Below are 23,216 nucleotides of genomic sequence, written 5' to 3'. Positions count from 1 at the left end.
GGGAAAGGAAGCTGGAAGAAAGGGCTTCACTGGGAAGAACAAATGAGTTTATGGGAGAAAGATGAATGAGCTTTTAGGGAAACAAATGGAAGATGTGACAGTTTGTGATAATGTTTATGCAGTGTATCCTCCTTGTATCAGTGGTCCCTCCCTTTCCTGACTGAGAAACTGCCCCAGGAAGGGAATTTATGGCGGCCCTACTCTCCAAAGCTTTTTGCCCTTTGTCAGATAAAGGAAGCTCCAAAAGGGCCTATTTTTGGATCTGTTGTATCTCAGATGTCTTCAGCTTGAAACAGTCTTCCCCTGTGCTGTCCTCAGTGCCCCGGAAGGAGCCTTCAGAAGGCCCCTCCGGGCCCCCCATGAGGCCCATTCTGTTGCTCCCGATCCTGCTAGCGGCTCTGTAGATGGTTTAAGAAGGTTCAGCCCCAGCCCAGGTGGCCCAGACATCAACAGCATTTTGGACCACATCCTGGAATAGGTGAAGGAGATTGGAAACACCCTGGAGGAGAAGACCTGGGATGTTGTGGACTACATCAAACAGACCAACATTCCTGCCAAGGCCTGGCACTGGCTTTCAGGCATATTCCACAAAATAGAGGAGGGACTTAATACCACCTCTTGAACACCAGGAGGCCTGCCCTGCGCCTCCTCAGCTGTGTCTAAGGAGGGGGCTCATAAAATTCCCCACACTTCTGCCCCTGTGCCGAGGACTTCTTATATGATGTCCCAGACCACCACTATCACCCCCCAATAAAAATCGTATATTAAAAAAACCATAAAATAATCTTCATACCAATTCTGAGGTCCTGTGTGGGTCCTCACAATACCAATGACAGTGAATGAGTCTAAGGCAGAAGGAGATTGGAGTAAACCATGACCAAGGATCCTGGTGACATGAAGAAGTGCCTATAAGGAATCCTCAGGTGTTGAAGGTAGCGGAATACGCCACCCCAAAATATGCCACTTTGGCTTATTAGTTATGTTGAGCTGTAGTGACTTGAAAAACAGCAAATACAAGGAGAAGATTTCTCTAAACTCTCCTTATCTGCCTAAAGACAGATCCTCCCACAGGAATTCAATTGTCACACACCGGCTCTTGAGGACTTTCATCAGCCAGGGGAGATTGACTCTTACCACAGGAAGTGGTAGTTAGGTAGAAGTCCACACCACACCCAGACAAACTTTGTCATGAACTATCACACCTCCCCCGTTCATCTTTCCTAAAAATTATTTACTCTCCCCCAGGAGACCCACAACCCTCCCTCTCCTTCCTCTATTAAGATGGTATTTAAGTCTGAATTCTAAGCTACCTCAGGGAGTTACTCATTTTTTCCCTGGGCATCCCCCATGTATACATGAGGTTTACATGTTGATAAACTTCTGTTTGCTTCCCTCTTGTTAATCTGTTGTTTATTGTAGTAGTTTCAGCTAAGAACTCAGAATGGAAGAGGGAAAATTACTTTTCTTCCCCTACAATGTGTTTAGAGCAATAAAGTGAGAACTTAACTTGAATAGAGAGAAGTGTTTTAGAAAAACAGAACCAACCGATCAACCAAATACACAAACAGAGCAGGACTCTCCCCTGATAAGAGTAGTTGAATGAAGTGATTATGTGAGTCCCTGATAAACGTAGCTGAAGGATGAGCGATCATGTATGGGACAGTCTTAGGGGAAGGGTGGTCTTAGATTGCCTTTATGTGGGTCATTCCTTCTGCTTCTCTTACATATCCATGGGACAGCATTATCTGGATAAAATAGATAAGTCTACCTTCATAGATTAAAAAAATAAAGTTCAGACCTACTGAATAATTTGTATCATTTTGCCCTTTCTTGTTCCAGTGTTAAAACAGGTGGCTTTTTTGGTAGGGGTTAATTACTATATATATATAAATGCTACAAATCAACCTTACAAATAGTGATTCTCCTTATTTGCCCCCAGTACTTACTAATTACGCAAGGTGAGAATTCAAGAATCGGAGCTATACTGATTTTCATACATCTTGAAGGAGAGTGATATTATGGGTTGAATTGTACCTCCCAAAAAGATACTTGAAGTCATAACACTTAGTACCTGTGAATGTGACTATTTGGCAGTAGGGTCTTTGCAGATGTAATCAAGTTAAGATGAGGTAGTACTGGATGTGGGTGGGCCCTAATCCAATATGACTGGTGTCCTTATAAGAAAAAGAAAGAGCCACAAAGGAGATAGGACCATGTGAAGATGGAAACAGAGATTAGAGTCATGCTGTCACATGCTGAGGAATGCCTGGGACTATCAAAAGCTAGAAGAGGCAAGGAAGTATCTTCTCCTAGAGGCTTCAGAGAGAGTATAGCCCTTGCAACACTTTGATTTCAGACTTTTCTAGCCCCTGGAACTAGGACAGTAAATTTCTGTTGTTTTAAGCCACCCAATTTGTGACATTTTGTTACAGTAGCCCTAGGAAATGAATGCAGGTGATAAAACAGTTGTGTTTCTTAGAGGGCTGTAGCTGTTTCACCTGGCTGAAGCAGCCCTGCTTTCCAGAATCTGAGTTTCCCAATTTCTCTTTCCAAAACCGAGAGCTTCCCACAACTGAATGCACTGTTGATTATTTTATAGACCTGAGTGAGATGTATTTTAATTCAGATATGAGACTCCTGTTGTTCTTTCTCAACTGGTATAAAAAGTCAATTACGGGCTTCCCTGGTGGCGCAGTGGTTGGGAGTCCACCTGCCGATGCAGGGGACACGGGTTCGTGCCCCAGTCCGGGAAGATCCCACACACCGCGGAGTGGCTGGGCCCGTGAGCCATGGCCGCTGAGCCTGCGCGTCCGGAGCCTGTGCTCCGCGGCGGGAGAGGCCACAGCGGTGAGAGGCCCATGTACCGCAAAAAAAAAAAAAAAAAAAAAAAAAAAAGTCAATTACACTTTGTGTTCTAAATACTTCCCCAAAGATGTCTGAGTAAAACCTAACGCAAGAAAGAATCGAAATGATGCACAATTCCAATTCATTTATTGATAGTTCAATTCCACTTTAAACCTATTAATACCACTCTAAACATTTATTTTTACCTTGGTTTTAGCAAAGTAATTATTGAAAGTATTTATTTGGGGGTTAAAATAATAATTAGAGGCAATGGGCTTTATTTTAAAACACTGTGCAGTGCTTAGTCCTTAGTAGGTGCTAAGGATGAAAGGCTACTGTTAAAGTAAAGGAATTTTTGAAGCAAAAAAATGAGATAAAACTGAAGTTTTGGCTATGTGTACATAAATGCAATGTATAGTCCGCAAGAAAGAGTATCCTCCGCTCACCGCAACCAGAGAAAGCCCACGCGCAGCAACAAAGACCCAATGCGGCCAAAAATAAAATAAATAAATTTATTTTAAATATATATATATATATTGATTGATTGAATTGATGAGTGATCAGTAATACTAAAATATATAAGATGTATTGGGTGGGGATGGGGCCAGTGGTTAGGGTTAATTGGTTAAGGCTGGATTAAAGTTTAAGGTAGGAAATTAATTAGTAAACTTGTAAAACTAATTTAAAAACTAGATTTTTAATAGGACTGAAAAAAGCTAGCTTGTATTTAGATGTTTTTGTCTTATAAGGCATGTAGGATTCATTGCTCTTCATAGGCAAATGCATTAAAATCAGTTACCTAAAAAGCAGTAGAGGAAGGTAGAATGAATATCTTGACCAATTGGAAGGCTGCTGAAATAAGGGACTTATTTTTCATTCTTGTGACTTTTCACCAATTACTACGAAAGATTGCTTCAAAACTAACGATGAACAGTAGTGACAGCAACACCTAATTACTACTAGAGACTGGGTACTCTACCAGGAACTTTATAACATTTCATTAATTTACATCTCACTTACACAGTACAGTACGTATGATTCTCCCCATTTAACCTATAAAGAAACTGAGGTTCAGAGAGCTTAAGTACCAGTCCCAATGTTCTTACATTATAAACGACAGAGCTAGAATTCAAACTGTATTTCTAAGTAAAGTTATTGATTGAAATTTAACATACAAAAAAACCCTGCACACTCCGCAATGGGAAAGGCCACAACAGTGAGAGGCCCGCGTATCGCAAAAAAAAAAAAAAAAAAAAAAAAACCTGCACAAATATAAATGTACAGCTCAATGAGTTTTCACAAAGTTGACATCCCTGTTCGTACATAATATTACACTGAGAAAGCACCTTTTGTTTAACTTTTACCATGACCCAAATCCTTCAGTGTTTTATAGTGGCTGAGACTGCCTCTGTTCTTACTTATGTAGAAGAAAAAATGCACTGGACCAGTTAAGTAGGCAAGGGAAACTTTATTCAAGATTATGACAATAGAGGGGAGAAGTTGAACTCAACTCCGTTGAAACAAAAGGTAGGAGAGTTTTTAAGCACTGAGGGGAGCTAGTGGAAAGTATGAGAGTGTGTTGGGGGGAGGTTGGTTGATGTGATTAGGCCATCTGTGTTTGGTAATTGACACAATGAAATTAGGCTCCCACCCTCTCATAGTGACTGGGAGATCTGGGTGTTGCTTTTCTTGATTATGTTTTAAAGAGATGGCTCCCAGTTCCTTTCAAAAGACATTCCTGGGCTGTGGAAGATTCACATCTTAAAGAGGCAGAGAAAGAATTTATAACTGCATGTTTCCTAAAGTAAATGCCCTAAGAAAAGGGAGGTCTAGGGCCTATAGTGAGGAAGAAACCGGAGTAAAATTTAGTCGCTGAGAGGAACATTCAGGCCATCTTGGTTGCCTACCATTTCTATTATTATCACATTTGTAGATTCATTTCCATCCTGAAGATGACCAAATTTAGGGGACAGCTTTGTACAATACAAGAAGGGAAACATAAAATGCAATCACTCTGGTTCTTCAGAGGGCTGGAATCTAGACCACAGTTATAAGGGTGATAGGGGATTTGCAGGACTTGGTCTTTGCAGTGAGGTTAAGGGAACATTATTTGCCCAGTTCTATTTAGAGAATAAACTGTACAAATGGTCATGATGGAGCATAGATACTTGAGAGGTGATAATACACATCAGGAAAAGAAAATCTTTAAAGTTGTTAAGGGTAGTATAAGGAGGTGCAACAACCTGAAACTAGACCATTAGGTTAGGCATTAAGAAAGTATTTTTAAATGTAAGGTTGATTAGATTTTGGAATAATTTGCTGGGAAAATGTTGCTAAGGTCCCATCACTAGGAATACTCTAGAGTAGATTAGATGAAATACAGATTGCTATTTATGACCAAAATAACAAGGTCAAACCCACAATAATACAGAGGAGCAAACTGTGACCCCTGAGATGTTTTCCCCCCCTGTGATAAGATCCACTTGATTTTACAAAACAAAACCATCATAATTTGTAATATTAAGTCTCAACTGAGGATTCCCACAACAAAAATTGCATTTCTCTTTAACCTGTTTTCCTTTAAGCTAGCTTTTAGAGGGTAGATGTTTGCATCAGTGAAGAGAATGAAAATAGTGCCCATTTTACATTATAAGGAATTAATTTGCAACCCATGTGCTTATATTAACAAATTGTTATTTGGTTAGAAAATAGCCTGAGCGCTACTTTATATCCTTAATGGCCCTGTTTAACAACTCAGTATAACTGTTTTTGCTTAATTTTCATGCTAATTTTAAGCTATTTCCGTTCTTTTCAGTTTTAACAGTATTTTAAATTTAACAGTGTATTGATGTTTGCATTTAATTTATATTTGATTTAGTTTAGTTTAGTATTTGAAATGACTTGATTGTCACCTGATTGTTTTGCAAATAATGCAAAGGGAATTGGATGAAATTCCTATGCAGAAGATTGATTTTCTATTTAAATGAATGCCAGAGCAGGCTCTTTTTACTGGAATGTAAATTCTTTACAGTAAATCTGAACATCTCAGGGTACCATCTTTCTTGTCTAAACAGGGAAGATTCTATATATAGGGATTCATTGAAGATTTTTGTCAGGAATGTTGATTTGCCTTTCCATACCATCTCCTCTAAATCCTTCCTAATGGAATACATTTAGCCATTTAACCAATATTAAAGATCACTTCTGTGTGCCAGGAATTGTTCTAGGTGTTCCATCATATAGCAGTGAGCTGAACACCAATGTTCATACCTTTATGGAACTTAATCCCAGTGGGAGAGATGGACAATAAATAGAAAAATTAATATGTAACATAGTTGCAGGAATGGGCAAGGATTGTAGAGAAAAATCAGGCAAAGTAAGGGAGTGGGTGGTTGCATTTTCAGGTAATTGTGGAGACCTCTCTGAAGAGGAGACATTTGAGCAGAAAGCTGCGTCTCTAAGAGAGTGATTAGGGATGCAGTGGGGTCACGACACTGGTTGGTATGTTCCAGAAATGAAAGTAGGTCCAGTGTCATTGATGTCATGAACTAAAATGTTGCCTGCCATATCAGTTAACAAAGGATGTCACAGCCATCAAGCCACCACATTACAGCCACTCTGACAGTAAGCCCTGAGAGAACTCAGGATAGAAACAGGACGCCTGCCACCTAGCGGTCAACTGCTGCAGCCACCCCTCATGGTGCACCCTGAGGAGGTTCAGGATGAGAAAACACAGGATGCTGGCTCCAGATAGTTAAGGTACACAACAAAGGAATGATTTCGGTGAGCCCCATATCTTGCATCTTCCCATACGTAGAAAAGTGCTAAATTCCTTAACTTGAGATATCTCGTTTTCTTTTATTCACAGTAATCGTTTTGATGTTCCAACTACCTAGTCTTTTGTAGCAAAAACTCCTATATATCCTGGCTTCCACCCTTGCCTCTTGGGAGCAGTCTTTCAGCATTATCTGATATGCTATGTCCCAGGCTTAAGTCCTCAGAACGTCTGCTGAATAAAACATAATTCTCAACTTTTAGGTTGTCCTTTCTTTTTCAGTCGACACTGTGAAGAGAACAGAAGAACCCATGGGAAGAGTCTGTGATTCCCAGTGTCTCCTTCCCAAGGGGGCTCTGTGGGTTGATGGACCAAATATGAATTAGACACAAATTCTGCTCAACATATTTAAAAGGACAGTTTCCTTTGTGTGAAAACCTTACTTCTTACTTAATTCTTTCCGGGGAACAATTCAAACTCTTCTAATCTATAGTACTTCAATTAAACTCCACTGGTATCATTCATTCCACAAATATGTACAAGGACTGCCTACTACATTACAAGCACTGTTTGAGATCTTTATACAAAGTTTCTCTCAAAACCAGAGAATTCCTTCTTTGTAAGCAATTTTAATTCTATGCAATACAAATAGGGTTTAAATTAAACTTAATAAATATATAGATCTACCTAATGGGAAACTGTTGTGCATTTGTAACAGAATGCTGCTTAATTTCAATTGCCATTTGAAAAAAGTACCCTATATTTTTTTTATCAATGCCTTCTAATTGCTTCAGACATGGCTAGACTTTACCATTTTTGCTTTTTAAAATAAATTCATCTCATCTGGATTAGTATAATTCCCTTCTGTCTAGCACTGCAAACATTTCAGTTATAAGTCTTTAATTAAGGCAGAATTAAATGTTTAATTTAATTTAATTTAATGTTAATAAAATGTTATTTTAAATGTTCATCTCCTATTGCTTCTGCAAACACTGGCTTTGAGACTAGTGCTTGTCTATATTTAAAATGGGTGAATTTTGTGGGCTATCAGGTCAGACTGAGTAAATTTTTAATGGTTGCATGCAGAAAAGATGGTGTATATATGTGGTTACCTGGCAAGACAGTCAGATATTTTATTGTAGAAAAAAAGGAGAGAAAAAAAAGAAAACCTACTGAGCTTGGAGTGGGAGACCCAGGGTGTAGCTCTGGCTCTGCCACCAATGATATCCAATTTCTAGGTAAGCCTTTTAAACTTTTGGAACTTTAAATCACTCCCATGAAAAATAGATTCTACTCCTTCACGGGTATTTTTTTACGTTTTAACTGAAACCAGAGAAAGGTTGGTGTAGTAGTTAAGAGCATAGGCCTTGAAACTAGTCTAGATATAGTTTTAAATCCCAACTCTACTACTTATTGGTTTTGCATCCTTGGGGAAATACATTAGCCTCTCGGAGTCTCAGTTGCCTTATCTACAAAATGGATCTCATAATATCTTTGTTCTGGTTAATGTACGTATTGCTGTATAGCAAATCAACCTAATGCTTAGTAGTGTAAAACAACAATCACTTCATTGTACTAGTTTGTGGTTTAGGAATTTAGGCAGAAATTAAGCTCCGTGATGACTAGGGCAATACCTATGGAAACTTGAATGGCTGAGGGTGGCTAGGATGGCATGACATGGTATATATCTGGGGTCTTTGTTCTGGCCGTTCACTGAGCTTCTTTGTTGTTCTTCATGTTACATTTGCTGGGGGTGGACATCAGATGACTTCACTCAAATGTCTGGTGCTTGGGCTAGTACAGCTAGAACTGGGGCCTGGGCCACTCTCTCCGCGTGGCCTCTCCACATGGTTTGCTTGTGATTTCTTACAGCATGGCAGTCCCTAGGAGGTAGTCAGATTTATTCAGTGGTGACTGACTCACTCCAGAGGGAGCCTTTCATGAGGCTCTGGTAAAAGCTACAAGGCTTATTATGATTCCAGCCTTGGAAGTTTCCAGATGTCACTTCTACCACCTTCTGTTGTTCAAGCAAGTCTTCCAGGTCAGCCCAGACTCAAAGGGAGAAAATAGACTCTTCTTCTCAATGAAGTAATATCATAAGCATACACAGAGGGAAAGATTTGGTGGTGGCCATCTTGGAAATAAATTCTCACATTCTTCATAAAGTTATTATGATTATTGAAAGAGTTGACTTTTATGTAATATGTGACTCACTCAGTAAATGGTGGCTATAGCTGTAGTAAAAGGTATTTTTAAAAGAATGTGTTACTTGTAAGATGGCATTATTATTGTTAATGGAAAAAGGAAATACAATTACTTTATCCTCTCTTCCTTAAAATTTAAATCCATAAAAACATAATTTTCATTTTGTCCCATGGACAAGGTGATTATTTCCACATCTTAAACCAGGTGAAACAGTAATCATTGTAGTTTCCCTCCTTATATAAGAAGTCTGAGGCCTAGGGACTTCCTAGTAGGGCTCAGTGGTTAAGAATCTGCCTGCCAATGCAGGGGACACGGGTTCGAGCCCTGGTCCGTGAAGATCCCACATGCCGCGGAGCAACTAAGCCTGTGCACCACTACTACTGAGCCTGAGTGCCACAACTACTGAAACCCACATGCCTAGAGCCAGTGCTCTGCAACAAGAGAAGCCACCGCAATAAGAAGCCCATGCACCGCAATGAAGAGTAGCCCCCACTCGCCACAACGAGAGAAAGCCAGCGTGCAGCAACGAAGACCCAACACAGCCAAAAATAAATAAATAAATTAGTTAATTAATTAATTTAAAAAAAAAAGAAGTCTGAGGCCTAGAAAGACAGAACTAATTTCCCAAGTCAGAGGCAAATTGTGGTAATAACTGATGTTTTCCTACTACCTTTGAGTTATAATGATTACGTTGAGGATGGCAAGTGTGGCAAATACTTGACCACTCCTTACCCTCACCAGTCCCATGGCTTGCTCATTAATTATAATACTCTGCTGCTGAGGCAAAAGGCAGCCAAAGAATCGTTCTCAACCGTGTTTCAGGCATCATCTACAAATTGGCGTAGAAGTTGATGTCTATACGTTTACTAGTATCCACTTAGTAACATATATTCAGAAGGAGTCATGATATAGCACAAAGAAACAATCCCCCCACCCCCATGCGCGCGCACACACACACACACACACACACACACACACACACACCACACAATGGATGGGGAATTAGAAGACTAAGGGTAAAGTTGTATTCCTGCCACTTACTCTTCATATCACCTTGGACAAATCATGCCACAACTTTACATCTCAATTTAATTATCTATAAATGAACTTCAGCTTTCTTCTAGCTCTGAAATTTGGAATTTCCTTGTGAATTATTTCAAAAGGGTCCTTTTTTTTTTTTTTACATCTTTATTGGAGTATAATTGCTTTACAATGGTGTGTTAATTTCTGCTTTATAACAAAGTGAATCAGCTATACATACACATATGTTCCCATATCTCTTCCCTCTTGCGTCTCCCTCCCTCCCACCCTCCCTATTCCACCCCTCCAGGCGGTCAGCTGTGACAAAAGGGTCCTTTTGATACAAAGACTCCAGAGATACTTTTGTTGAAAATCCTGATTTATGAGAGACTTTCAGTCATTCAGGGACCATTTGGGTAATTACAGTTAGGTATCAGCAATGTCGTGTTTTTATCTCTGACTTGAATTGAATATAGAGGTCATAAGTCCAAAATGGAACACTGATTTGTTAATTAGCCCAAAAGGGCTATTTTATGTCTTTGGGGTGTGAATCAGCCACTTTGGCAAACAGAAGCAAAGAAATGACTCAGGGTAACAGGTAGGTTTACTTAGATATCCCTAAGTTACTAAGGATATTCCTAAGTTACTTAAAGGAAAGGTTCTTTAGTATTTGTATTAAAATATTTTATTAGGTAACTGTGAAGTGAAAGTATCCATTTGATACTTGGCTATCTGTTGAAATAACAGATGACAGATGTTCATTGGCTGTGTCTATATGATGTCAAAATAGTCAATTCAGTAAATAAAATTTCACCAAATTAGTTGTTGGAGAGTATGTAGTGAAGAATTTAAACCAACCCAAATAGGGGCTTGGTCTTTGCGCTAGGCTTCTAAGGGGTAATCACTAAATCTTTGGAATGTCCTGACTCCTAGGAGTATCTTCATTTGCCCGGGAGTCTTGGGCCAACCAGCTAGTAACAACGTGATATAGGGTGGTGGCTTGGGGTCATGAGGTATCAGTTGACCTCTAGAAGGACTGAAGACTAAAATCAGACATGTGGGCAATTATACCTATATGATGGCGCCCCAATAAAATGTCTGTACACCGAGGCTTGGTTGAACTTCCCTGGGTGGCAATACTCCGTGTGTATTGTCACACATGGATTTTGGGAAATTGCCACTACCCATGACTTTACAGGGAGAAGACAATGGAAGCTCTGTATTTGGTACTTCCCCAGACTCTGCCTTATGTGCTCCTTCCCTTGTCTCTTATAAATCTGTATATTTTCTCTACAATAAGCCACAACCATGAGTATCACAAGGTTCAGTGAGTTCTGTGAGTCCTTTTGGTGAATTATTGAGAGTCAGGTTGGTTTTGAGGGCCCTCAAACATTCTGTTGGCATCAAAAGTGAAGGCTGTCCTGTGTGGACCGTGCTCCCTCTAACTTCACAGTCCCCTAACCTGCACAGAGAGAGGGTGATGATCATCTATACAGGGTAGCTGTTAGTCACACATGACTACTGACCACTCGAATATGGATGTCACTGAGGAAGGGAACTTTAAATTTTACTCAATTTTAATCAACTTAAATTTAAAAACAAATGAAGTATAAATTGTTTGATATTGATTGCATATTGAAATGACACTATTTTGTATATACTGGGTTAAATAAAATATATTATTAAAATTAAGTTCATTTGTTTCTGTGGTAGGCTAAGTAATGACCCCCAAAGATGTCTAGGTCCTAATCTCAGGGACATGCGAACATTACCTTATATGACAAAAGGGGCTTTGCCAATGTGATTAAGTTAAGGATCTTGAGATGGCTGTATTATCCTGGATTATTCCTAATAATGGGCCTAATGTAATCTCAAGGGTCCGTATGATAAGGCAGCAGGAGTTCACAGTGAGTAGTAGGAGATGTGACCGTGGAAGCAAAAAGTTGGAGTGATGTGAAAATGGGGCCATGAGCCAAGGAATGCACAGGGCCCTTAGCAGCTGGAAAGGCAAGGAAAGAGTTTTCCCCCTTAGAACTTCCAGAAGGATCCAGCCCTGTCAAACCTTGATTTTAGCCCTGTAAAACTCAATTCAGATTTCTGACCCCCAGAACTGTAGGAGAATAAGTGTGTGTTGTTTTAAGCCACTAAATTACGCGCTAATTTGTTACAGCAGCAATAGGAAACTAATACAACTTCTTATTTTTTAAAATGCGGCCACTATGAACTTTTAAATTGCCTAGGTGGCTTGTATTATATTTCTATGGGACAGCTCTGGCCTGCATATTTATTTTTAGTGTGTTCTAGTAACATTTTTATTTTCATAAGATTAAATATTTAAAATCTTTTGTTTATTGTTTTCATGGGAAATTTTTCTTAATAGGTTTTAATCAGTTGGTGGTATTCAGATGCTCAGACTTTTTCTAGGTGATGTTAGGGAGAGAAGTATCGGACACATCCAAGTTTGTGATGTGACAAGAGGCAGCCGTGTAGGAGATCATTAAAGAGAAATATAAGAAGACTAGTGTGGTCATAGGAGGCTTCATGGAGGAATATGGACTTGAGATGAGACTTTAATGATGGATAAATCTTCAATGGTGGATGGAGATTTTGAGTAAATACAGAGTGTGAAGAGAGCACTGAACAGAAGTATAAAGGAGACAGAAAGTTAAAACACAGATATGTTGGGTTGGCCAAAAAGTTCGTTTGGCGTTTTCCATTCAATGATATGGAAAACCCAAATAAACTTTCTGGCCAACCCAGTAATTGCAAAGTCTTTGTAATTTCCTTGTTTACTGCAACTGATATAAAGATACTATTAAACCTATGTCTTCTGGGTAGGAGGTTTGATGCAGGGGTGGGGTGTGTGAAAAATAAACTTAAATATTTTCACTTTTCTATTGACAATTTTAGGCAAAAATTGGTGGGGGGAGAAACAAATGAGAAATTTTCACCACAGTGGAGGAAGCGTATGAGAAGTTGAAATAGGGAATGAATTTGAATGGGTAGATAATTTCTAATGACAGAGTACCCTGAAACTCAAGGTTAGGAGCTTAGCTTGATGCGATTGAATATAAGAAACTATTGAAAGTTTTTAAGGGAGGCAATGGTGTGATGAAAAAGGTTTTTTAGGAGGATTCTTATAGAAATATTTTGCATATTGGTTTAAAGAAGGGGGAGCTGGGGTGAATAATAAATGAACAAGGGTATATCAGCTATCCTCTAAGTAGGAGCTAAAGAGGACTGGCTGAGGAGAACAATTAAGGGGGTTAGATAACCTAGCCTAGAGAACACCAAACCACTAATATAGTTCCTAACCCTGCCATTCTGTTTTTTATTTAATGGAAACCTTTAATGTAACATTCTAAAAATTAGGCAAATGATCCAGCCAGGTTCAGCTGCATTACTAATATAATTATTGGAATACTTTAAATACCTCCCTATATTTCTGGCAGTTGGTAATAGTATAGTATAAAGGGCACCAGCTACAGATTCAATGCGGTTTGAATTCAAATTCTGCCAAGTACCTGCAAGTTACATAACTTCTATTAGTTTCAGTTTCCTCACATAAAAATGGTGTCTTTTAATACCTATCACGAAATGTTGTTTTGAAGATTAAAGTAGAAATAATATAGTTAAATATTCAGCATATCATAGTAAGGTTCAGGAGCGTGCAGTAGTATTTCATTCATTTAAATTCCATGAATTCGATTACCTAGGCTCTGCAAAAACAGAAAGGGAGAGGGGATTTTCCCTGATTCGAATTACACTAATCTCCACTATTCCAGGGAAGGCTACAAGTAAAACGCAAAGGGAAACAGAAGGAAATAATTCTTGGCCTTTGACTTTGTAAGGATCTAAGTTCTAGGGGTTAAAGGGCAACATAATGGCTTTTCACTGGTAATGTTGACTCTACCCAATTGCTGTCTTACTTGCCTATGTTAGAACCCAATTCTTGTATAAATATAACTGCACTATAAATGGGTTGTACATGCTCAATTTCAGACCTTTTGTAGAGTACACAGTCAAGAAAAGAAGTTAAATCCTATTATAGTCAATATCAAAATAGTCTCTGGATATGCCTACATTTGACAATCAGCACACTGCATTCTATCACGCCTCAATGTTGGTGATGGAGAAGTGACCTCATTTTAGATTCTTGCAGCCATCTAATTAGAGAGAAGCCATCTTGCAGATGAGTGAGGCAATATTCTCCTCCGTTCTTTTGTTTCAAAGGCTGTGAACATTAGGAGACATTATACTGAAATGAACTGGGAAGATTTTTTTCCCCAAAGGTGAATAAATACCTAACATTTGCCAGCCAATTCTTTATGATTGGGAATAAAATAGACCCTGTCTGAGCAGATACACTGCCATATCATCTGATGTAGTCATTTTATTTCTCTTTATACTTTTATTGTGTTTTATACACCGATAATATATGTATCTCTTGATTTGCTTTGTTAGAGACTGTAAATGAAACTTCACAAAACCATCTTGAAAATCATGGCGTGAAACAAGAGTTGGAAACATTTTTTTTCCTCCTTATCATCATTGTTGCTTTCAGTTGAATAAATGTACATTTCTTGCTGACTGCAAAGAAAGCCATTAAAAAGCTGTTCCCAGCTAAAAGGTTTCAACACATAGGGAATTATATCACTTGTTTTATTTCCCCCACCCCCTTAGCAGAGACAGATGTGGTTATAAGAGCCAAATCAAAGAACATTTGTTTGAATGATCTGTAATCAGCACTGCTGTTGTCCATAGACGTTGTAAACAGTTCTACATCCCTAAAACTTTGTACCTGGAAAATTGCATGTGTTGCTTTCAATTTAAGCACAAGTATTGTAATGCTAATATTAAAATAAAATAATGGATAACTATATTACTAAGTCTTTCAACTGTGAATGCAATATGATGATTAAAAATATAATCTGAATAACAAATCCCAAATACGAATGGTAGAAAATAAACAAACAAACAAAACTCCATTAGGATCTGTGGTGAGCTGGAACAGCCTAGAGTGGTAAGATGGAAGAGTGCTGGAAATTAGTCATATTATCACATGATGGTTTCCTCTAAACTGCACAATTTCCTGATAGAAAAATTCAGGTTAATATCTCTTTATCATCTCATTTGTGATGCATTGCTTGAATTCTAATTTTAAAATAATGAAAGAATTTTACAAACCGGTGTCTTTCTAATTGTGACTAATTTACTCAGCTTAAGAAAACATTTAACTTGGGTTGTCAGGTCTATTTTTACACTGCTCCAGACACAGCACAGATATAAGTGATTCAAGAAGAACAATCATATTTGCATGGTCTTTAAGAGTTTACAAAAGGCTTTCACCTAAATTCTCATTTCATCTTCACAATAATCTTATGAGGTGGTTGGTGAGGTGGTCAGAGTCATTGCTTTCCAGGGGATAATATATAATATATAATTGATTTATCATCAGATACTCTTTCTCTGCCAACTTGACTCCTTTGAGCCATTCTTTTTCTTAAAAGACAGAGACTTTCCTGGAAATGAACATTCATCCCCTTAGGACAGTTTCCCCCTTAGGTTACTTCTCAGTGTGCAGTAACATTGATATACACGTTACTCTTAAAATACAACATAAGGAATAAAGTCTGTAAGCTAGATCTCCGGGAAGAGTTGACTATTACAAGAATAAGAAATACCCCAATCGTATGGACTTGACAAGAAGTGGGATATGTTGCCATGAAAGGAATTTTCTAAATTAACACCATCTAGTTCTTAGAGATTATGGTTCCACTGAATTTATAAATGGTAAGGAGAGAAGAACTCAAGATCCTCAGTCCTTCACAGAATGGATTTACTGTTATTTAAATGTGTTTTTAAAATTAAAGTAAATTTTACAGTAAGAAAAACAGCAGTAGTTTGAGTTAGACTAAGAGCTATGTTGCTCGGACTGAATGCCTCTTCTTTTTTCATGAAATCAGAATACTGACCACAATACTTCCTGCTCCAGAAAAATAAAATCAAAAGAAGGTTAACTGATTGGATTATATAAAGATTAATGTGTGTGGAAATGAATGGTTTGGAAATCAGTTTGCTTCACGTAAGCAAAATTGTTTTTCTTAAATCATAAGAGTCAGCAAAATTTGGTTTTCTTTACCTCCAATTCCATTTGGAATCAGGAAATTTAGAAACACGTGTTTGTGTAATCACACACATACATGTATTTAAATTAATTGCAAGAGTGAGGCAATGTTTTCTGAATGTTAAAAGTGGGAAATAAAGGTTTCAGCTTATTCTACCTTTATTCAAAACTGCTTTCATGGCATTATGAAGAAAATAAATGATTCAGGCACGAACAGTTTACAATTAATCACATTTATCAAAATGTAACTAGTATTATTTTTCTTATTATAAGAATAATACAGTATTTTGTGAATATTTCAGGAATTATTAAATAAGTATTATAAAGAAGGAAGTATATGGAAGTACTGTAAAGAAGAAAGTAACTCACCAATAATCCCACAATATAGGAATAACTCTGGTAACGTTTTGTTATAATTCTTACAAAATTTCTGTCTTCTACATTTTGCAATTGTCTCATTGAATCACAAGCTTGAACATTCACAGTGCAGTGCAGGGCAACAAGAGATAGAAACTTAAAGAAGCAGAAGGGAGTCCATAAGAAGTAGCAGCATTTAAAGCTGAGTTTAAAAGTAGGAGAAGGTATGGTACCATGTTCTCTTAGGCCAGATGTACCCAGGTGACAAACAGGAAGCTTTATCTTGTGACTATGAAATGTCTGAAAGCATGTAAATCCTAAGTTAAAGAAAAGCACAAAATCTCATTACATTTTAAAGGGGGTTATACTATTCTATTACAGTGTTGAGTATTTTTAATTTACTGACCACAGGCCTAGTAAATTGTTACCTGATTTTATTTTCCAACCAAGCTTAGAGTTTATCAACTTAGGTAGGTGAAAGCACATCTTTTACAAAGACTGAAAATAGACTCCAACTTTATGACAAACTCCTAATCAAGAGTTTCATTAGATGGTTTGAGTCTCAGCGGTTTCATTTTGTCTATGGTAGTCGGCTAGTCCTTCCTTACACGTCCTGGGATCTCGCAGGATCAGGGCATTATGCAGGAATCATCTCACTTGCTAGCCCTGAATCCCCAGAGCCCCAGAGAGGAGTCTGCCAACCGTGTTAGTGCTCCAGTTGCCTTCACGCACCCCGCCTTCAGTGACACTAGCAAGTGAACTAACTCTTCCCACTGAATGTGGGTCGACCAGCTATACCCTTCACCTTCTACAAAGTATAGTATTTTGTGTGTAATAGAGGAGAAAAACAGCATAGCCTGGTCACGTAACTTTGCCATACTTTGGTGTCACAACTGGGAAGATCACTCACTGATACAGAGTATGAGGTCAAATATTGATCCTTCAGGATTACAGGTTACAACAAATGATGGATGGACTACAGCAAAAGAAAGAGCCTCCGGGAACAGCAGGATGTGGTGGCTAGTTCTGCAATCAGAGGCAATTTACAATGTAGGAAGTCATTGGTGAAAGTGTATTTCAGAGCCTTTTGGACTTGGTTTATAACCTGGGACTATGCAAGAAGATATCCTGAATTCCCTTGACTCAAATCTGTAGCAAAATTAAACATTATAAATGCAAATGGTTCTAATAGAAGAGCAAGTTACCATTCTATTATCAGGAAGGCATCTTTTGCCACTGACACTTTTCAAAACTATTATTCTGAGAGGAGGATGAACTCGGTCCTAAATTCTGCAGGTTACAGTTTAGTTGATCTCTTTTACACATTAAAAATGCTGTTAGCCCTATTTGTGAAAAATGACTTATTCACAGAAAATGTCTCTGCTAGCTGAATAAAATTTTCCCCTCCTCCTTTTGGAAATTAATCCTTCCCTTGCATCTTTATTCCAAACGGCCTACGTCCTTATCAGCTTTGTTCCATTAATTATGCTCTTCCTTTTGCATCTTTAACGTTTTCCTCTTCACAGGTTGCAGTGATTCTACCTATAAACATGTCAGGCTTCCCTTTCCCTAATAAGCCTTTTTCCACAATCCTCTTGAGGTACTATCTTATGTCTCACTGTGTTTTCATCACCATGCTTCTAGATAGAATGCTGACCGTCACTGCTTGCTCTTTCATATGGCTGATGAATTCCTTCTGGCTTTAAGACCTGGCACTCCCTGGATTTGCTCCTCTGGAGGTCACTGATGCTTATTAAGCCCCAGATCTAAGTCTTGTTCTTGGTCCTCGCCCTCCATGAAGTGTTTGTGGCATTCGATCCTTTTGATTAAACCCTACTTCCCTACTTCTTGGCTTTCATGACCCCACAACTTGGAGTTCTTCTCCTGCCTCTCTGGTGGGTCCTCTTCTCTTTTACTGAATTCTCTGCCAATCCTGTACTTGAAATCTGTAAGAAATCACTATCTTAACTCTCTTTTATCTTCTTGCTCTCTTTCTTTCACTGGTAGGTTTGGCGAAAGGGTTTTCATTTTCATATACATAATGCTGAAATCAGTATCTTTAGTTCCATTCTGAACTAGACACACACACACACACACACACACACACACACACACACACACACAAATATACTTCCAGCTCTTCTGGCTACATATCAAATATATTAATTTTCCAGCTCCCCAGGCCAGATCAGTCTTTTTCTAGATTTCTGACCCATTTGTGTTAATGGCTCCTCTATGTTCCCAGTAGCTGAAGCTAAAAAATTAGAAACCATTCTCTATTATTTAGGCCCCTAAATCCAACCAAAGCCAAATCTTGTCAATTTTACCTATCTCTCAATCTCCCTCTTTTCCATCTGTTATTAATTTCCTGGTTAAGTTGCTCATTCCCCCAACCTGGCCTAAATATTTTGTCAACCACTTGATCAGTCTTTAGGCCACTTTTTTGACCTTCCCCAGTCCATCCCAAATGCCACCAATAGATCAAGGTCTTTTAAATGTGACTGTGACCTCTTCCTTTTCCTACTCAAAAACCTCCACTGTCCTCCACTGCCTATTGAATTCTTTAAAATCCTCTTATTTCATTGTCTAACATCCCATGACATTTGTCATAGAGTCATGAGACTCCTATGACAAATATCACTTTATACCATCTGTTATAACTATTCCTGTCTCTTGTTTTTCCTGCTGGAATGGAAGCTCCTTAAGAACAAGACTCATGATTTTTAAGCTGTTTGATCCCTGACTATACCTAGTACCATATGGCTTATACAAAGCAAATATTCTATAAATAGAAGATATGGATGAAGAATGGTTTATGCATTTAGAGAATGGAAAATTGAGTGTAAGCCAGAGAGCATTCAAATATGTTAATTGTTTTATTCAGTGTCTTAATAAAATTCTGACAGATGAAAAACAAATGTAGTTTCTTAACTACCTCACTTCACTTATTCTATACCTGATACCTGAATATAAATTCAATATTTTTAATAATAAAAAAGCAAATTAAAAGGAGATATCTTTTAATATTTTCAAATTAGAAAAATTAAAAATGGGTAATCCCAGATATTGATGAGGATTCCAAAATATGATCACTTTATTACACTGTTAATGGGACAATGTTTTGATCTAAATTTATTCTATAAATTATAAAAATATAATTTAGGGCTTCCCTGGTGGCGCAGTGGTTGGGGGTCTGCCTGCCGATGCGGGGGACGCGGGTTCCTGCCCGGTCGGGGAGGATCCCACATGCCGCGGAGCGGCTGGGCCTGTGAGCCATGGCCGCTGGGCCTGCGTGTCCGGAGCCTGTGCTCCGCGGCGAGAGGGGCCGCAGCGGTGAGAGGCCCGTGTACCACAAAAAAAAAAAAAAAAAAAAAAATATAATTTAGAAGCCTTAAACATAAAAAACTCTCTGACCAGAAAATCCACTCCTACGAATATATCCTATTTAAAAAATCATTGTGCTTAAGCGTTTAGCTTTTGGGATGTTTATTATAGAAATGCCAGTAATATAAAATTGGAAAGGAAAAATGACAGGCATAAATATTGAAAGGGAAGAGATGAAACTGTCATTATTTTCTGGTGATATGTTCAGCTATGTAGATAACCCAAGAGATCAACAGGCAGGTTATTAGTTCTAATGAGAAAATTGACCAGGCTTGCTGAAGACAAGATCAGCTAACAAAAATCAATAGCCTTCTTCTATGGCAATAATAATAACTAGCTAGAAAATACAGGAGACAATGATACGTCATTTATGACAGCAAAATAATACAATTGCAAAATGAGTCAAACATTTATGGGAAATGATTTAAAGAAATATAAACATATTGTGATTCACCCTCAGATAACAAAACATACTACAGTTATAGTACAAGCATAATACTGGACAAAATAGACCAAGAAAGATAATAAAGGATTCAGAAATAGACCTGTTTATATGGGAATTGATATGTAAATTTGGCAACACAAATTAATGGGGAAAGAATAAATTATTTAGAAGTTGTTGGGAAAACTGGTGCACTATATGGGATGGAAAGTTTGAATCCCTTTATTGTATCATATACAAGGGTGTACTCCATATGGATTAAAGACTTAAATGTGAAAGAAGAAAATTATAAATTAATAGAAGAAAATGTAGGAGAATACCCTAGCAACCTTGAAGTGAGGAATGACTTCATAGAGAAGACTGCAAAAGTACAAATCATAAAGAGAAAAAAAATAGTTGATTTAATTATATCAAATTAAAGGTGTATTTCAGTGAAGGACACCTTAAACAAAAGTAACAGATGGTTGTAAATAGGGAAAAGGTATTCGTATTGTCTAAGAATAACAAGAGGTAAGTACATAAAATATACAAAGAATTGTCTGAAAGTCAAGAAGACAGTAAACTCAGTCCAAGAATGGGCAAAGAATATGAATTGGCAATTCACAAATTGGGGAAACTAAATGGCTAACAGGAATAAGAGATGTTTCAATTCATCAGTAATCAAAGCATACAAATTACAACAGTGGTGAAATACCACTTTGCACCTATCAAATTATGGAACTTAGAAAACTGGATAGCATTAAGGATTATCAATTATATTGTGAAATAGAGACCTCCCTACACCACTGACTCAGCTGTTGTGGAGCACAATCTGGTTAGATTTAGTGGTACTGCAATAGTCTTTAATCTACAATCCCATTCATGGGTGTATACTCCAGAGATACTCTGGTATAAATCCTTAAAGGGACACCTAGGAATATGTTCAGCCCAGCACTGTTTGTGGAAAAAAGGAATTAGAGTCAACCTAGAGTATCTATGTGACTCCAGGAATAGATAAATAGAGATGGGTGAATCTTATAGAATACTACACAGTAATTAGAAGCCATTAAAACTAGATACACACGCAGCTACATACACAACTGTAAAACGATATTAAGCATCAAGAAGAGACTCTTAACACTATGCCATTTATGTAACTTAATTACTATATATTTTAAAATGATGAAGATATATCTTAGTATATATAACAAACCTATTAGATTGAGTAAAGCGGAAAAGGGGGATAGAAATAGAATTAGGTATAAAAGAAAAATAAATAAATATATCAGGGACTTCCCTGGTGGTCCAGTGGTTAAGAATCCACCTTCCAATGCAGGGGATGTGGGTTCAATCCCTGGTTGGGGAACTAAGGTCCCACATGCCACGGGGCAACTAAGCCCACACACCGCAACTACTGAGCCCACACGCTCTAGAGCCTGTGAGCCACAACTAGAGAGAAGCCTACGCACCACAATGAAGAGCCTACATGCCGCAATGAAAGATCCCGCAGGCTGCAGTGAAGATCCCATGTGCCACAACTAAGACCCGATGCAGCCAAATAAATACTTAATAAATAATAAATAAATAAATATAAAGAAACAAAAGAGAAGAGATTTGCAGACCCTGGTTGGGGCAATGGGCTATGAATGGAGGAGTGTAATCAGCTTGATTTTCTACTTTAGGGGCTGTGTAATAAAGAATTTGGTCATTATCCCTGGTTCCTGGAAGCTAACCTCTAAATTCTTGGAATTTCCCAAGTGACAGGAGTGTATGTTATTCATAGCGTATGCTGATGTTTCTGCTGATGAGATGACTCAGGATGAGGGTTGGCCACGGCAGAAAGATCAACCATATGATTAAAGGGTTAGGACTTCAAGCCTTGTGACATGAGCCTGACCTTCTGGGATGGGAGGGTGGCTGGAGATGGAGTTTAACTCCATGACTAATCATTCAAGCAATCATGTCCACATAACAAAATCCTGATAAAACTCAGGTAAACGTCCCTGGTCAGCAATACTCTGTGGTATTGTCGCACATTGTTGTGCCTGGAGGGTAATGCGTCCCTAAGGATGATGGGAGCTTCTTGTTTGGTACCTTCCCAGGCTTGTCTTTATGCATCATTCCCCTTTGGCTGGTTCTGATTTGTATTCTTTTGCTATAATAAAGCTGTAATAAGTGTAGCTCTTTGTTGAGTTCTGTAAGTCATTCTAGGAAATTATGGAACTGAGGGGTTAGTGGGGACTCCCAAATTGGTAGCCAGCTGGTCAGAAGTGGGGTGGCGTGGAGAACCCTGAACTTATGGCTGGTTTCAGAAGTGAGAGCATTCTTGTGGAGGACGTTGGCCTAACTCAGATAGTTGGTGACAGAAGGCATCACAGATGTATACAACAACAATGAAGCCATCTAAATACTTAACAATAGGGTATTAGTGAAATAGGTGGAATACCTTATTTCATTCAGCATTAAGATGGTCCATAATATTATACTTTCTCTTCCAGCTTTATTGAGACAATATTGATGTAACATATGTAAGTTTAAAGTGTACAAAATAATGATTTGATGCACACATATACTGTAAAATGACTACCACGATAAGGTTAGTTAACATCTCCATCCCTCCCATAATTATGATTTATTTTTTGTGGTGATAACTTTTAAGGTTTACTGTCTCAATGATTTTTAAATACATAATACAATATTGTTAATTATAGTCACCATGCTGTGCATTAGATTAGAACTTATTCATCTTATAGCTGGAACTTTGTGTTTTTTGACCAGCATCTCCCCATTTTCCCCACCCCAGCCCCTGGCAACCACAACTGTTCATTTATTTATTTTTTGAATTTGGCTTTCTTATATTCCACATGTAAGTGATTATCATACCATATTTGTCTTTCTCTGTTTTACCTGTTTCACTTAGCATAATGCCTTCAAGATTCATCCATGTTGTCACAAAAGGCAGGATTTCCTTCTTTCTGTGGCTGAATATTCCATTGTTTTGATGGAATATTCCATTATGTTTTTATGTTTTTACATTCTACATCTTCTTTATCCATTCATCTGTTGATGATGGATCTTTAAGG

The 23,216-nt window shown here is 38.0% G+C and overlaps 1 protein-coding gene across 1 annotated transcript; it reads left to right on the top strand.

Annotated features, from left to right (window-relative positions):
* The first annotated feature begins 359 nt into the window (after window positions 1-359).
* Window positions 360-622, top strand: APOC1 (apolipoprotein C1). The gene is given in 2 exon segments (XM_060010174.1): window positions 360-429; window positions 432-622. Coding segments are annotated over 2 exon segments (261 nt in total).
* The last annotated feature ends 22,594 nt before the right edge of the window (window positions 623-23,216 follow it).

This window comes from Delphinus delphis, chromosome 4 (genome assembly GCF_949987515.2).
Source record: "Delphinus delphis chromosome 4, mDelDel1.2, whole genome shotgun sequence".
Classification (NCBI taxonomy): domain Eukaryota; kingdom Metazoa; phylum Chordata; class Mammalia; order Artiodactyla; family Delphinidae; genus Delphinus; species Delphinus delphis.
The sequence above is the reverse complement of the archived record's forward strand: the minus strand, read 5'-3'. Positions and strand labels throughout refer to the sequence as shown.